We start from the raw sequence: 15,677 nt of genomic DNA on the forward strand, positions 1-15,677 counted from the left end.
TCAAATACACTCACATCCTTTGTTAGGTAAAGACACGCCCCTGTTGTTTCCTGGTTGGCTACCCTGTCCTCCAGTGCCTCGTTTTTGTACTCTTATTGGTTAAGACGAAAACTCTGTCAAACCGGAAGTCCCGCCCTGTTCAAACATCAATGAAAAGTGTACGGGACCTCCTGAGTGAAAGTAAAGTCAAGCTAGAAAGGAAAGAAAGAAGAGATGAGGCAAGTCCGGAAGTAATGAAAGTGTTTTTTTCATAGTAAAAGAGCCCAAATTGTTGAAAAAGATTAAGAAACTGCAGTGTCGTAACTAGTTAACACCAGGCTCCAAGTAAGATAGTTAAAGCAGGTCTTTCCATCACAGTGTACCTTTTATATGTCTTTGAGGATTATAAATTGATAGTCATACTGATTTTGACCAATAATAAGCATACCCAAGTGTTTACAGGTGTTTACAATAAAAACTCTGTTTTGCTTAATTAATGTGATTGCTGTGCCCATGTTTATTATTTCATGCCAAAATAGCCGTAGTGAACAGAACCAATTATTATTTGTCCAATACCTCATTTTCACTATCTTGGGTTCTGTGATGAAGCAGCCTCATAAGTCTGTAAAAGTAAATATTTTTGTTGCGTTTTCCTTTTAAAGTCCTTTCTGAGACCGCTTTATTTGGTTTTACTTCGTTGTTGCTCTGGAGTGCCAGGAGTGCCAGAATGAAATAAATATATAAAATAAATATATTGTTAAATAATTATCTGAATGTGTCATTAATTCATTAGGATCTAACTGTCACTTCAGCAGTTGAGCGCAGTGACAGTTTGATTTGTTTGTCTAAAAACACAGATCCCCAGGCTAATTTTAAAACTTCAGATCACAGCTTAATATTTTCACATGGAAAACTAGCGAATGGATGACGCTGCTTACTTCACACCAGCACTGGCAACCCCCCAAAATTAGATAATAATTTTAATAAACATGAGCGCAAGAGAGAGGAAGACACTCTACAATGAGCTGAAACAATCACTTCTTATTAATTCCTGCATATACAATTTTTATTACTCATATTGTGTCATTCTGTATGTCCCTCGCGATTTCCCGTCATCACCCCCTTCACTCTGGCATGTGCCGACCCAGTATTTTTAGTGGCCACCCCTATGAAAAAATCCTGGAGGCGCCCCTGTAGTTCAAAACAAAAAAGTCAATTTGTAAATTCTCACCTACAAATGCACATATAGATTTTGAAAATACATGCACAAGTATTTGAATATTTCATCATACCGACACAAATAAGACCCGACTCATTAATGGGCAATGTGCATGTTTTATTTTGAAATGCCCAAACGGAAACTATCGACTTGATTCCGGCGAAATTACCACCTGTGCGGAGTAGAAGCAGGACCCCCAAAGAGAATTCAGTGAGGACAGCAGGATTTGTTTTACATTTTTCCGGCGCATTCTTCCTGTTGCCTGTGTTTGGATTTGACAGTTTTTTTTTTACGAGAAGCACGTCTGGAAAGCGAAAACGTTGAACACAAAAATGGAAATAGAGAAGGAGCTAAAGAAGGTAAGCTTTGCCCCCGTGTTCTTCGTGGATATCTCGCACAGTCCGGGGAACGCCCTTAAGGTGTGCAGAGCAAGAGACAGGTGGCAGAAAAGTTACAGTACTGTAGGTTATTTTAGAGTTTAAGTTTCGGTTTTAATTTCGAGATATTAATTGTCTTTATTTATTTATTTTTTCAATTAAAAATCTACTTACTTCGCTTAAATAAGCTTTTTTTTTTTTACATCCTTGAGTAGTTGATATTGCTGGAACAAACTCTAGTCGATCGGTTTACAAACTTGGAAAACGTGGGTCGCGCCCTTTTTAGTTACTTCCCTTTCAGAATAAGTTCCTATGTAAGAAACTGCGTTTGAAATAGGACAAAGTCTCACTCTGCGTATCAACCAAACCCCCAACCTCTGTAACTTAATAGCGGAACAGCTTGACCCATTAACGGACCCATTTTACGTACAAAGTCGTCCCCCTTGTTCAGGGTTTTGTTACTGTATTAATCCGCGTTTCTCAGCGTCCTCAGCTCTCTATTAAGTGGAACAAATCACCATGACAGTAAAATGCAAACCAGGTGTGATAGTTAATTTGTCCATAAGTAAATGTTGCCGTTACAGCTGCCGAATTGAGTATTGAACTGTCAGCAGGGTTTCAGGAATATTAAGGCTCATGTCACTCATAATACACTTGAGACTCTAAGCCAGATGCTTCAAAATCTAATGTTTTTTAAATGGAGTTTGGCCATCCAAGGGAGAAGACAAAAGTTAAGAGTCAGGACAGGCAGGAAACCCTTTTACAGTACAGGCTTTGTCTAGTGAATAGTCATTCATTCCTCATCAGGGGCCACTGTAGATACTCGCTGTTCGCATTCATTAGATTCCTCTTATGCACCCCTTCTGCTTAGTTTACTTATGGTCCATAGATAATCTGTATAAATAATTCTGTTCGAGAAATCCAGGTTTATGTAGTGAATACACATGAATATCAGCCAGTCAGCGTTTTCCACAGAAGCTATTATAACCTCTTAAGTAGTTTAGAAAAAGAAAAATGCATTTTAACATTCGTTAAAGCTTTTGTAGTTACCAGAATCAAACTATATGGATTATTATTGTTGTTGTTGTTATTTATTATGGTTATTGACAAGTTTGTACACAAACAGGGATTGTGTTTTGGTGGCATGGTGCAAAAACATTGGTACTGTACTGTTAACTTATGCTACTAAGTTAACTTGAGCTTTGGGGGTCCTTGCACAGACCTGAAGAGATTTGGCAGCAGTAAAGGTGGTTACACAGACTGGTGGTTCGTTTTGTATGAGTTATTAAGCTGCAATTTTAATGTCTTCAGCCACTTGTAAAAATATGGTTTACATTTTTCCTGCATTAATAATCTTTTGTATACAAATTTCAGAGCTTTCAGCTTCAGTCTGAAAAATTGACTAAGAGAGAATTTTACTGGGACAAACTGTTTCAGTGAAGATGAAGGAATCCTCTGCTTAAATAGGTCTGAGCAGCTGGATAACCCAGACAGACAGTCTGACATCTGCCTGTAATCCCTGGGGGAGATCAGCCTGCCACAGCTGCAGGGTTTCTGTCTGCTAGTGGCTGCAAGTTCACAGAGATGCTGCTGTGATCTGTGTTGCGCTTGTTCAGGAAACATTACCATTGTGTTTAGGTGATATTATACTCAATTAAGGTGCTGCATTCTATTTAACAGAACGTCTGAGGTAATAGGCTGTGACTATAGGGTTGCGGTGTACAGCACTGCCATTCTGCTGACTCTTAGAAGTCTGTGGAGGTCTGGCTAGGTTTATTTCTTACCTAAACACCTAAACCATCATTAAAGCTTTCATATGACTTTGTGGTCGAAATAGAACCAGACCAAAGGATTTCTCTATTTGTTTAAATCCTGCAATGATTACAGTGTTATGAACTGAATTTCAGTTCAAGCCAGTGAGTCATGAGACCAATTAAATCTTTGTCTAAAACAACAGTAAGTGAACTGAACAATAGTAATATGTTTTATGACCGTATTCCACCTTTACAGAGGAAAGTTTGCCTTAAAAATAGAAGAAGTTGTTCATAAATTTTAAGGGTGGTTTGACTGATACTTCTTTGACACAAGATGTATACATGTAAGTAACTGAGCATTCTTTTAAAAAATATGTGTTTTACATGTTTTACATCATCTTCATGATGTTACAGAAACTGTGTCCAGCCTCTGAAAGGAGCTGGTCAGCTCCAGCTAAAGCGACTACTTTCCTAGCCACTGGCCTGCAGCTCTGCCCTTCTCAAGTAAAGTGACTCATGAACTGAATCACTGGACCTGAATAGACTTTGTGTCTAAACTGGCTTGTAGCAAAAGTGTTGTCACCAAAATGAATCACCCCACAGGCTTAGTCATGAAACAAAGTCATTGATTAACTTGAAGTGTGAATCCAGATGGTGCAGCTGCCTTCCAGGGAAACATACATACATGCTGAATGAGCTCTGCCAAAAACAGTCGTCTTCCCCATGCTTGAGATAAATATTTAGGCTTTCGACCACTTAGCCTGTCCGCCCTTAAAGCATACCAATAAACGTTTGCACTTGCGAAGTTGAAAACGATGTTTTAGTTGGTGCTGTAAAATGACACTTTAAATAATTCGTCGTTTTGTCTCAAAGTTCAAGTACTTTGTTGTTAAGGTGTGACATGACAGAACATCTGCAAGAGCCTGAACAACTTTGTAGTACCATCTGAAACCCCCTGAGAATCAAGGACTGGAAGTTGGCAATAGATGCCTGCACAACTTTGTAATCTTGTTTACTTTTTCATAATTCAGGTCAAACTTTTTATTTAGACAACACTGCCTTCCACTAATATAGTATCATTTCTGCATCAGTATTAAAATGCAAGTAAAATCATACACAATCCTACCCAAAAAGAATCATTCTTAATTACACAGAAACTCTCATCTTTACTTCCCTGTGACAGGCTACTCCAAGCTACTCCTAAAGTTCTGTTTAAGCTGCACATTGCAAAAGACACAGCAGGCGAGTACATTTTACAGTTTAACTAAGATTTACTGATGTGTTTGGTACTTTCTAGGATCACCACAAACCACGCTGGAACAACTTATAATTGGGTTTTTTAACATCTCCCAGAGGACAAACGTCTCACTCTGGAAATCGTGGTGAATGTTAAAAGTCTGGCATCAAAGCTTCACTCTTAAACAGGAGCCACTGTCTGTCTGCATTTCTCACTCATGTCCACCTTAAGCCATTAGGATGGTTTGTGACCATATATAGGCAACTATTCAATAACACTAAGAGGCTGGTGGGATCCCATCAGGCACCCTGCTGTCAAGAGATGTTTTTGACCCAAAAAGACATTCTCTGCTGAGGAATGCAGGCAGACAGTTACTGCTGTTTAAAAGTTAAACTTGCAACAATTTCCAGAGTGAGACTTGCTTCCCCTGGGAGATGTTAAAAAGCCCAAATTAAGTTGTTCCAACATGATTTATGGTGGTACTACAAAGTAGCAAAACATCAGTAAATCTCGTTTAAGCTGCACATGTACTCTCATGCTCTGTCTTCAGTAGGAATCCCTCTGTATTGGGATGTACAGTCTACCAAGACCTGAAGTGGGCGTCCAACATAGACAAAATGATCAAAAAGGCCCAACAGAGGATGTCCTTCCTGTGTTAGCTCAGGAAGTTCAGTCTGCCTCAGGCACTGTTGATCAAAATCTACTCTGGTGGCGGATCGAAACTATACAGTGATGGATGTGCAAAGAACAGACTGAAGTATTGCAAACAGGATATAAACAGACTACAACGGACAATTGGGACTGCAGAAAAAAAATTGGCTCAGATTTTCTCTCCATTCAGGATTTCAGGACAAATCCAGAATCAGACAAACATCATACCCTGGACACAACGGGTTCCAACTCCTCCCCTCTGATAGGCATTACAGAGCACTGTACACCAAAACAACCAGGCCATAGTACCTCTACTAAATCACCATACCTGCTACTGAACAAATCATGCTGTATTTGCTGTTTTGTTCTATCTATGTACTTTATCTATCAATGTACATATAATATACTGTCACATTTCCATATAAGTAGGCACTTATTTGTTTCTTACTCATTTCACAAGTTGTTCTAACATCTTTGCACTCTCTCTTTGCAACAATGCAAATATAAATATGTTAAACATGTTATTGTCTGTGTCATGTTGCTATTGTCTGTTTGTCTAGCCTGTTAATTACATAATAAATAAATAAACGGGGCCCAATTCCTTGTATGTATACATATACTTAACCAGTGAAGCTTATTCTGATTCTTCTCCCACGAGTATCATCATAAACCTTTTTCTTTATTTAAATACTATGTTCTGCTCAACAGAAAACAAAACTCTGACAGTATGTGTCATTTCCTTTGTGTGCTTTATTTACAGGTGACGCTTGGCCATGAGTTTGGTGCTGGAGCCGCCTGTTTGAAATGCAAGGACAAGTGTGAGGGCTTTGAGCTGCATTTCTGGAGGTTTGAACAGTTTCTCTGCACATCATCACAGTTTCACAAGTTTCCTTTTCTATGCTTCCTGTGTCCACACTGCTGATTAAAGAGTGAGTCACTGTTGTCTTGAGCAAAGCTGTGAACTCTTCGATACAACTTTAGTTTAACAAAAATAAACAAACAAAAAATAGTATTTAGTAAGGTTCGGTCAATAAACACCATATTCTAGTGGTTTTTGGACTGAATGAAAATAAACCAAATATACCTCCTTATTTTCATGCAATGGGTAAGATGTCTTAGGCAGTAGGCTGCCATTTTCAGGAAACTTAGCAGGAGTATATCTCTTGTATATCTCTTTCTGATAATAATAATTCTGATAATTAGTGTTTGACTTCTGCAACGCTTTTCTTGCATTGAAGGATAATATATTTTCTTTGAAATGGAGTTGTTCAACATTCTGAACTGCAGGCAACATATTATTTATAGTGGATGGTAGGTGACACGCCTGCTAACAGACAGGAGTAAGAGCCTGTGGTGAAGATAAGCACTGGTGTGGACATGGTCAGCAAATTTTAGTCATGTACAAGAAATAATTACTGCTTTAGCTGTATCCCATGTTTACAACATTTTCGGTGCTTTATCTGCTGTTGGAAACCAAAGAAAGCAGCGTTGCTCTTGTAAAAGCTGCCAAAGTTCTTTGACAAAACATTTTTACCTCACAACATCAAAGAACTTGCTGATTATTTTTGTTGTTGGTTTACTTTGGCATTTATTAAATTCTCTCAGATCCAAACTAACATGTTAAAACACATCGGCACACCAAAAACTCCAGAAACTATTCTTTGCAATGTGGAATCTACTGTTTTAGTCAAAGGAGATTGGTGGCTTTGAAATGAGCAGTTTCTTTCTTTGTTTGACTTATACAGTAGAAATGACATACTCTTTGTCAACTGTTGCCATACTTGTAATTATAATATTTACTCAGAGCTTAACTTTGAACCTTAGTTTATTGCTGAGCTTGCGGTGCAGGAGGGCAGTAAATAGAGATGGAGCTGCATGAGATGGTAATTGTAGTAAGAGGAGAAATGCAGACTCTTTGCAAAAAAATATGATGCAATATTAAGCTATATTTATATAAAATATTTACTTTCCTCCTGTAGCTTATGTAAAAATATATCACTATATATTTTAAAACTCAACTCAGTAATGTTGAATACGATTATGAATCAGAACAGTCATTTAGAAAAGCATGCTTATTCTGCATGACAACAACATTTCACTCATTGACCCAGTCTGCCAACTTCCCAGCTTGCTTAATTAAAAGGATTCCTATAGCAGCAGGAGCCATCGGCCTAATGGGAACATGCTGTTCTTGAGAATAGACACTTCTCATGTTTGTGTTTGGGTACAGAGTTCCACGTCCCATTCGCTCATTGTGAATAAATTTGATAGCAGTGGTGGAAACATAGGCCAGTGAATTTAGTCTAATGAGGCCGGGGCTGAATTTTCAGGGAAAGTTTTGATCATAATTCTATGAAGACGCTATAATTAAAGGTTGTCACCTGCCCTCTAAAGCCACAAGTTAGTTTTGATTGTAGAGCCTGTCATAATCATTTATTATAGTTATACAGTGTTTTTGTAAACGTAAAGTTAATGGCCCAATCAAGCTAGGTAAACATAATCTAAAACAAAACAAAACTCTATTGTAAGTCATTTCACTGACACACTTTTTTTTTTTTTTTTGCAACACTGATGAAAATGCCTTTCATTTTCTTTAATATATGTTATTTATCCCAAAGTTGAGAAGTTATTTTTCTACATCAGTTTTAAAATGAAGTTAAAAAACATAAAGAAAAGAGAAGATATTTTTCTATTTCTGTGTTACAGAGCTCTCATCTGGTTACCTATGAACAAAATAAGGGCTTAGAAAGACATCTGCATCTGCCATTTAAAAGTGGCCCAATGACATCTTAATATAAATACTCTCATATTACACATTAAACTGGCGTTATTCAACTGAAAGTATTGCCTATTCCACTAAAATTCTGAAGGCCTGTTTGGGCTGGAGCATGCCTTCTAGTTACAAATTATGTCATAGTTATATCGAAAGATGTGTTGAGGCATGATAAAAATGCTGGTAGTTCAGTTTTAACACAGAACTTATTGTGTTGGTATAATGGCGTAGGAGTTTTATTTAATATTCTAAAAATATAGGGAGGTGAATGAAGTGAGGATTTATTCAAATTTATCAAATATACCGGCTATACAGAAGAATATGTAGTTAGAAAAACTGAGACATTGCTTGTTTAGTTTGAATAAAGCAATGGTAATTTATTAGTATCAATGTTTAAAAAGTCTAAGTCCTGAACATTTTGTTAAATTCTTCTTTGCAGAAAGATATGCCGAAACTGCAAATGTGGCATCACAGAGCATGATGTGGCGATGAACTCAGAGGAGAACAAGAAGGTGGGCAAGCTGTTTGAGGACACCAAGTACACCGGGCTCATCGCCAAGCTGAAGACGGATGGGATCCCCAGCTACCAGGGCAACATGGTGACCATCACTTTGCCTAGCCCTGCCACTGCTTACACGGTATCACCCAGTGCGACCTCTACTGTTGTTCCCCCTTCTGCCAGAGCCGGCTCTGTGTCCCCGTCTGCCACAGCTGGTTCTCTGTCCCCGTCTGCCACAGCTGGTTCTGTACCCTCAGCTGGAGCCTCTGCAGGTTCGGCAGCCACTGGGGTTCAGGGTCAGGCTCGGGTTCAGCCTGTACCAGCCAGTGCCACACCAGTCAGGGCTAGCAAAGTGCCAGTCACTGTCAGTGCCACATCAGCCAACGTAGTGCCAGTTCCTAAAGATGTACCAATGAAGACTGTCACCTATGAGTGGGCACCACCAGTGGCTAACAAGTACCTGGTAAGACTTCATATTTGTTATAAAATAACTTTTCAAGTCTAAATTGAGGCACGGTGGTTAGCACTGTTGCCGCACAGCAAGAAGGTCCTGAGTTCAATTCCACCATCAGGCCGGGGTCTTTCTGTGTGGAGTTTGCATGTTCTCCCCGTGTTTGCGTGGGTTCCCTCCGGGTACTCCGGCTTCCTCCCACCGTCCAAAGACATGCAGCTTGTGGGGATAGGTTAATTGGATAATCGAAATTGTCACTAGGTGTGAATGTGCGAGTGAATGTGAGTGTGAATGGTTGTCTGTCTCTGTGTGTTGGCCCTGCGACAGACTGGCGACCTGTCCAGGGTGTACCCCGCCTCTCGCCCTATGACAGCTGGGATAGGCTCCAGCGCCCCCCGCGACCCTGAAAAGGATAAGCGGAAGCGAATGGATGGATGGAAGTCTAAATTGAGTTGGGGGGGGGGTTTCATCCCCCACCCTCATGAAAACCTCAAAAAGCATTTAAGCATTATCATATGCTAAAGGATTCATTGGTCTAAAAAACAAACAAACATATTAATAGATAATATTCCTGCCTTGATCAGGAAGTATTGGTGGAATTGCATCATTTTGGATTTGGTAATAGGCAAAAACGCATGAACCATAGATCGATGTAGGTGTAGTCAACTAAAAAATAACTTGCCTCTTCCTTTATGATTCTTCCTGTAACCTTGTGCTTGTCTCCAAAGTGAAATTTAAGGCAAGATGTTACCATTTGACCGTGGCTCAGGGGGTTGGGAAGCGCACCTGTAACCGGAAGGTCGCCGGTTCAATCCCCGGCCTTTCTGTCCTGGTCGTTGTGTCCTTGGGCAAGACACTTTACCCTACCGCCTACTGGTGTTGGCCAGAGGGGCCGATGGCGCGATATGGCAGCCTCGCCTTTGTCAGTCTGCCCCAGGGCAGCTGTGGCTACAACCGTAGCTTGCCTCCACCAGTGTATGAATGTGAGCGTGAATGAATAATGGCATTGTAAAGCGCTTTGGGTGCCTTGAAAAGCGCTATATAAATCCAATCCATTATTAGTATTATTATTATTATTATTATTTTAACACACTGGAGGAGTGTAGATGTTAGAATTAGACTTCCTGGCATTGTTCAGGTGCACAGTGAGAGACGACTTTGAAGGGGAGATGAGCCGAATCATTTTTGCTTGTTTATACCTCCTAAGGTTCAAGGCATTAGAAAACCCTAGGCTAGCTACTACAGAACAGAAAGTCTACACTTTTGATGTCTCAGAATCAACAGTTTTTTGTTTGTTTGTTTTTGTTTATGTCTTTTTCTATTTAAAAGGTCTGTTTCTTCTCAGTAGCAACTTTTTTTTCCAGAAATATTTTACAAAATGTTGTTTTATTAAGTTGTCTTAAATGTGTGGCAGGGACTTTTGAAGCACTGGTGATTACAGTAAAGAGGATGTCATTTTTTAATACCAGCATCTCTCACCACCACATTAATCTTATGTTTGACATTAACTCAACCGTCTCATCTTTTGTTTAGTCTGTTTCTGTATCTGTCCCATGTATTCCTTCATTTTCTTTCTGGTTAGTCTATCTAATCTGTCTCTCTGGTCTTCTTCTGGTTGTCCTTCACATTTTTCCTCATTCCCTCTGAGGTGACTCTTTTATTGTCTGTCTCTCTGTAGGCTGTGCGTTATATTGAGTTGCTCCCACCAGAAAAACGCCCAGTGGCTGGTACAGAGGGAGCTGCTTACCGTCGGCAGCAGATGGCCCGACAGCTGCCTGAACACGACCAGGACCCGTCCAGGTGTCATGAGCTGAGCCCTGCTGAGGTCAAGCAGATGCAGCAATTCGTTCGCAAGTACAAGGATGAAGCCCTGGGGGTTGGAGATGTCATGCTGCCTGAAGAGATGGCTCTGGTTCAGGCAGGAGGGCTGGGTGGATCTGGTATTGGGGTTGGAGGGGCACCTAGTGCAGGAGGGGCTGAGTTTGGACCTAGAGGTGGTGCTGCTGCTGGGAGTATTGGTGGAGGTGGAGGTGCTGGCTATAAACCAGAGGCTGGGGTTGCTGGAGTTGGATTTGGTTCAGGGCCTGGAGCTGCAGGACCTGGTGTTGGGGCTGGAGGTGGTGGTGGTTTTGGACCTGCAGCTGGTGGAGTTGGAGCTGGTGGTGGTTTTGGACCTGCAGCTGGTGGAGTTGGAGCTGGTAGTGGCTTGGGACCTGCAGCTGGTGGAGTTGGAGCTGGTGGTGGTTTTGGACCTGCAGCTGGTGGAGTTAGAGCTGGTGGTGGACCACTTTCAGGGCCTGGCGTTGGACCATCTGCAGGCTTTGGGCCAGCTGGAGGAGCCATGGGTACTACTGCCACCGCTGGAGCCATGAGCGTCCCTGGAGTTCAGCAAGCTGGACTACCACAACAGAACTTTGTAAGTTTTTGTTTTTTTTCCCCCTCAGTTCACTGACCATCTGCACTAAAAGTCTTTACCAATATTCAAATTCCAAGAACACAATAATATGTTTGAAATCTAGTTAATAGATGGAAACAGTGATTTTAAGAATGAACTTTATTTTAATAATAATAATACTAATAATTATTATTATTATTATAATATCATGAATAAAATAGAACATGGTCAGAATACCTGTTCCCTTCCTATCTTCTAGCGTACCCTCAAATGGGGGAATTACACATGTTGTAGTTCCATTTAGTGGTTTTCCTGTTTATTTCCTGTGTGTAAGTCAAACTTAGTTTCATAATATATTTTTCCTTTGGTCAGCCACACTCCTCTTACAGTTGCTCTAAGGCTCATCAGGAAGCCCGATCAACAACTATATAAACCTTTGAAATTACATAGCACCTACTTGTGACCTTCACATCTCATAACAGTTGCACCCACCCCACACTGCAATACAAATCACCTATATACACACCTTTATAATATATGTTTCTGTACTTTCACATTTTCTTCCCTTTCTGCTCATCCCATTCATCTGGAAACCCTTTGATGTCTTCAGCTTAGAAATCATGCACAAAATGTTTCTTTAGAGGTGTGATGAATTGCTGGTAATATATGAAAATAGAGTTTTAATATAATATGTAAATTGCCATAGTTCAAGTTAATACATTTGACTAAGTTCAAATCTATTAACTCTAACTTTTGTATGACATGGTTTATTTAGATTTATCAGTTTTCAGTCATTTTCAAACTTAACACTAGGTGGAGCCATAGACCAACCATCCCATTTCAGGATGCTGGGTTCTTATTTAATGCAGTAGTGCATGAGTCACGGCTCAAGTTTTTCTCATCATTACCATGTGCAGTTAATTCTTTTTGTGGATTTTTATTTCATCCTGATTTCAATTTTACTACAATTCATGTAAAATAAAAACAAATCCAACAACATTCAAAGAGCAAAGTTACCATTCATGGAAACTTGTTATGAAATACTGTGCAGTGATAGTTTGTTCAAATCAAATGGGTTGTAATAAAAGCTATTCAGGACACGATGTAACAAACTATTCTAAATTTTTCTTCTATATAATAAAATATCAATAGAATATATTTTCATAATGAACTATACAGCCGTACCAATGTACTGTACTTTCTTTTAAAGTCATGCCATCAGTGCCAGCAGCCCATGCGTAAGGGTGAGCCAGCTGTCTATGCTGAGCGGGCCGGTTATGACAAGATGTGGCACCCAGCATGCTTCGTCTGCTGCACCTGTAACGAACTGCTGGTGGACATGATCTACTTCTGGAAGAAAGGCAAGATGTACTGTGGACGGCACTATGGAGACAGCGAGAAGCCACGATGTGGAGGCTGTGATGAGGTGAGATCATGTGATATGATCATTTGCTTCTTTTTTGATTCTGGTTAAAAAAATTTTGTATATTACATACGCATCTGTGTGACCATTCATAGCTAAGAGTTTGTTAGCACCGCTGATGCTACATTCTGATGCATGTCTGTTTACAGCTGATCTTCAGTAATGAGTACACTCAGGCTGAGGGCCAGAACTGGCATCTGAAGCATTTCTGCTGTTTTGAATGTGACTGCATTCTGGCTGGAGAGACGTATGTTATGGAGAATGACAAGCCTGTCTGCAAGCCCTGCTACATGAAGAACTATGCTGTGGTAAGTCTTTGTTGCTGTAGGTTTCTTTCTTTAATTGGCTCATTGGTTTAAATACACCAATGATCCATAACATTATGACCTCTCAGAGATGCATGTGATGGTCTGGGATACAGTACAACATAAGTGGGAAGTCTGTTCGCATATGAGCATATTGCATATAGCATATTGAATATGGCCACTAGTCAGCAAGTCTGATATGCAGAGGCTACAGCTCATTATATACAATACTATAAGAATAATTATGCTGCTGATGTCTTGGTGCCATGGGGTACCTTTGAAGTTCTAGAGCAGTGAGCTGTTTTGTTGCACACAAATGAGCACAGCAGGTAGAAGGTCATATTGTTTTGGCTTATTAGTGCAATTGAACTTGAAGAATTTGTTAGCAGGAAGCTGTAGCCTTACCAAAATTCTGATTCTTGAGTGCATATTTTTGACCTTAAACACCCTAATGAGCTCTATCAAGAACAACAACATCTTATACTGGACTCCACTGTGGAATTTTATGGTTTGATCTAAAAAGCCAATGTTAAAAATAGAAGATTGTCACATTTCACTCTGATCACTTTCTTTTGGAGGCCATTATAACATATCAGCAATGATTATAGCATTTTACTTGTTACCAAAGCAAATTACTTAGGGATTCTTAGGGCTTGGTGTAAAATCGTCTCACCCAAGTCAAACTTTGTGAAAAATGCATAGGGGAATATATGCTGGCCACCCTAAGCCAAGAATGTGAAGCGCTCGGTGTGTGTTTACTGTGTTTTTTTCCAACATAATCCACAGCAAAGCTTATGTTTTCACATAACCAAATACTTGCCTTTGCTTGTAAGAGTTGAGGAATCTCTTTTTTGTTTGAGATAGTAATTACACTGTGCTACCAAGCATTTTTTAAAAGTTTCTAAATGAAACATATTTCAACGTGTCAGGTATTAATTAGGCATCATGAGGACACCTTATAGTTTAAACCACATACATCCATAGTTTGGCTGCATTGGAGGCTAAAGCTGTTAGGGGAAGAAACTACATAGAAATAATATATAAACTTGAAGAGTTTGAATAATAATTCAAAAATGAATTGTGGAAAACCTAGATATCTGAAAATTGACATCATTATTTCCTACCTCTTGCCAGAAATGCTCATCCTGCCAGAATGCAGTGGAGCCTGAGGCCCAGAGGGTTTCCTATGGTGATTATCACTGGCATGCCGAGCCACAGTGCTTCAAGTGCTCCGGCTGCTCCAAATGCCTGATTGGCCAGCGCTTCATGGCAGTGAAGAACTTCCTGTGCTGCTCTGTGGAGTGCAAGAAGAAAATCATGGCTTGAAGGGCCAAGACAAGTCCCTCATCTTCTTCATGATCACTTGCGAAACCAGGAATCGTGCAGAGAGAACACTGGTACAGCTACGACGAGCAATAGTCTGTTATGGTTCATTTAACAGAAATAGTGCCTGATCTCTGTAGTATGAAGATCTACTGTAACAGTGAAACCGTTTGAATTCGGGTACTTATTGTAAGTCCAGGAAGATCGCAGCACTGATGTATCTTGTAGTCTCAGATAGTTTAAAAAAAGGGGGTTTCCACTTTTTTTCCAGCCTTAAATTTCTTGTTTGCTTTTCTTGCACTGTTATTATTTACAGATGAGATTTTTTTTCTTCTTGTTAAACCTATGACCACTAACCTATTGCTGTTTTTTTTGTTTTTTTGTTGTTGTTGTTTTTTGCTACCTTTTTACTACTTTATATAAAAACTACTGACATTCCCTTTCCATGCAGCAATGTTACTGTCAGTGTTAGCCAGATTTGAGGCTGGTTGAAAGTAAATAATCAAATGTAATATCAAACTTGCAGTCTGTAGCTAAATTAAAGTTTTGATGAATTAAATTTGTGCTTTCAATGAAACATTAAAAATAAATTCCTCCATCTCTGTCAACAAATGGCATATACTGTCTTGTTTTATTGTCAGCCAGCAAGGTTATATCGTAGTATTTGCATGCTTATATTAAGGAAACAAGGTGTTCCAAATGGCTCCTTATTAGTTTATTTGTGGTATTATAAACAGGTTTTTCTAAAATTACTTCTCCCACATATGTTCATGACAAAAGAAAATGCTGAAATCATTAAATTCCTGCCTTTCAGGGTCTTAATAGGATCTCTACAAATCTAATTACAGCTTTAGCCTTGGATTGCTCTGCTGTTTCTTCTATTTGGGTGAACTTGGATTACAAAACTATTGGATGACAAAAATTGAAGACTTTGTTGTTAGGGAGTTCAGACTTTAATGTGCCTCTTTTCAGGTTATCCATCTGTTTTAATACAATGCTTACTTGGATACAAGGAAGGTTGAGGCAATTTGAAGTTATCTCAATAGTTTATTAGAAATGAAAATCCCACAAATTAAAGCAATTAAATCAGATAGGCAGGGTACTGTCAAATTAGTTAATTTTAATGTGCTGCAGCCTGGTGTTTCTTCCAGTGGTGGCATGGAGACGCTCAGTAATGAGAATATAATGACATCATTTGTTATCCCTGTGATGCATTCGTAGTATAGAAAGTTGCAGTTTCTTGTCACACAATGTGTCTGCAAGATTATGTACTGTTGCTGTTTTGTCTACA

At 39.5% G+C, this 15,677-nt stretch overlaps 1 protein-coding gene across 1 annotated transcript; it reads left to right on the forward strand.

The window, feature by feature from the left end:
• The first annotated feature begins 1,314 nt into the window (after positions 1 to 1,314).
• tes (testis derived transcript (3 LIM domains)) lies at positions 1,315 to 15,003 on the forward strand. The gene is made up of 7 exons (XM_031736293.2): positions 1,315 to 1,557; positions 5,978 to 6,063; positions 8,430 to 8,952; positions 10,619 to 11,356; positions 12,546 to 12,761; positions 12,908 to 13,066; positions 14,198 to 15,003. Exons 1-7 carry the CDS (start codon positions 1,531 to 1,533, stop codon positions 14,387 to 14,389), a joined length of 1,941 nt encoding a protein of 646 aa, XP_031592153.1. The 5' UTR covers positions 1,315 to 1,530; the 3' UTR covers positions 14,390 to 15,003.
• Positions 15,004 to 15,677: the final 674 nt, after the last annotated feature.

The sequence above is a fragment of the Oreochromis aureus genome, linkage group 7 (genome assembly GCF_013358895.1).
Source record: "Oreochromis aureus strain Israel breed Guangdong linkage group 7, ZZ_aureus, whole genome shotgun sequence".
Lineage (NCBI taxonomy): Eukaryota > Metazoa > Chordata > Actinopteri > Cichliformes > Cichlidae > Oreochromis > Oreochromis aureus.

Coding starts and splice junctions, on each gene's coding strand:
- tes (XM_031736293.2), top strand. CDS start 1,531: ATGGAAATAGAGAAGGAGCTAAAGAAG. Junction 1,558..5,977: donor TAGAGAAGGAGCTAAAGAAG/GTAAGCTTTGCC, acceptor CTTTATTTACAG/GTGACGCTTGGCCATGAGTT. Junction 12,762..12,907: donor GATGTGGAGGCTGTGATGAG/GTGAGATCATGT, acceptor GTCTGTTTACAG/CTGATCTTCAGTAATGAGTA.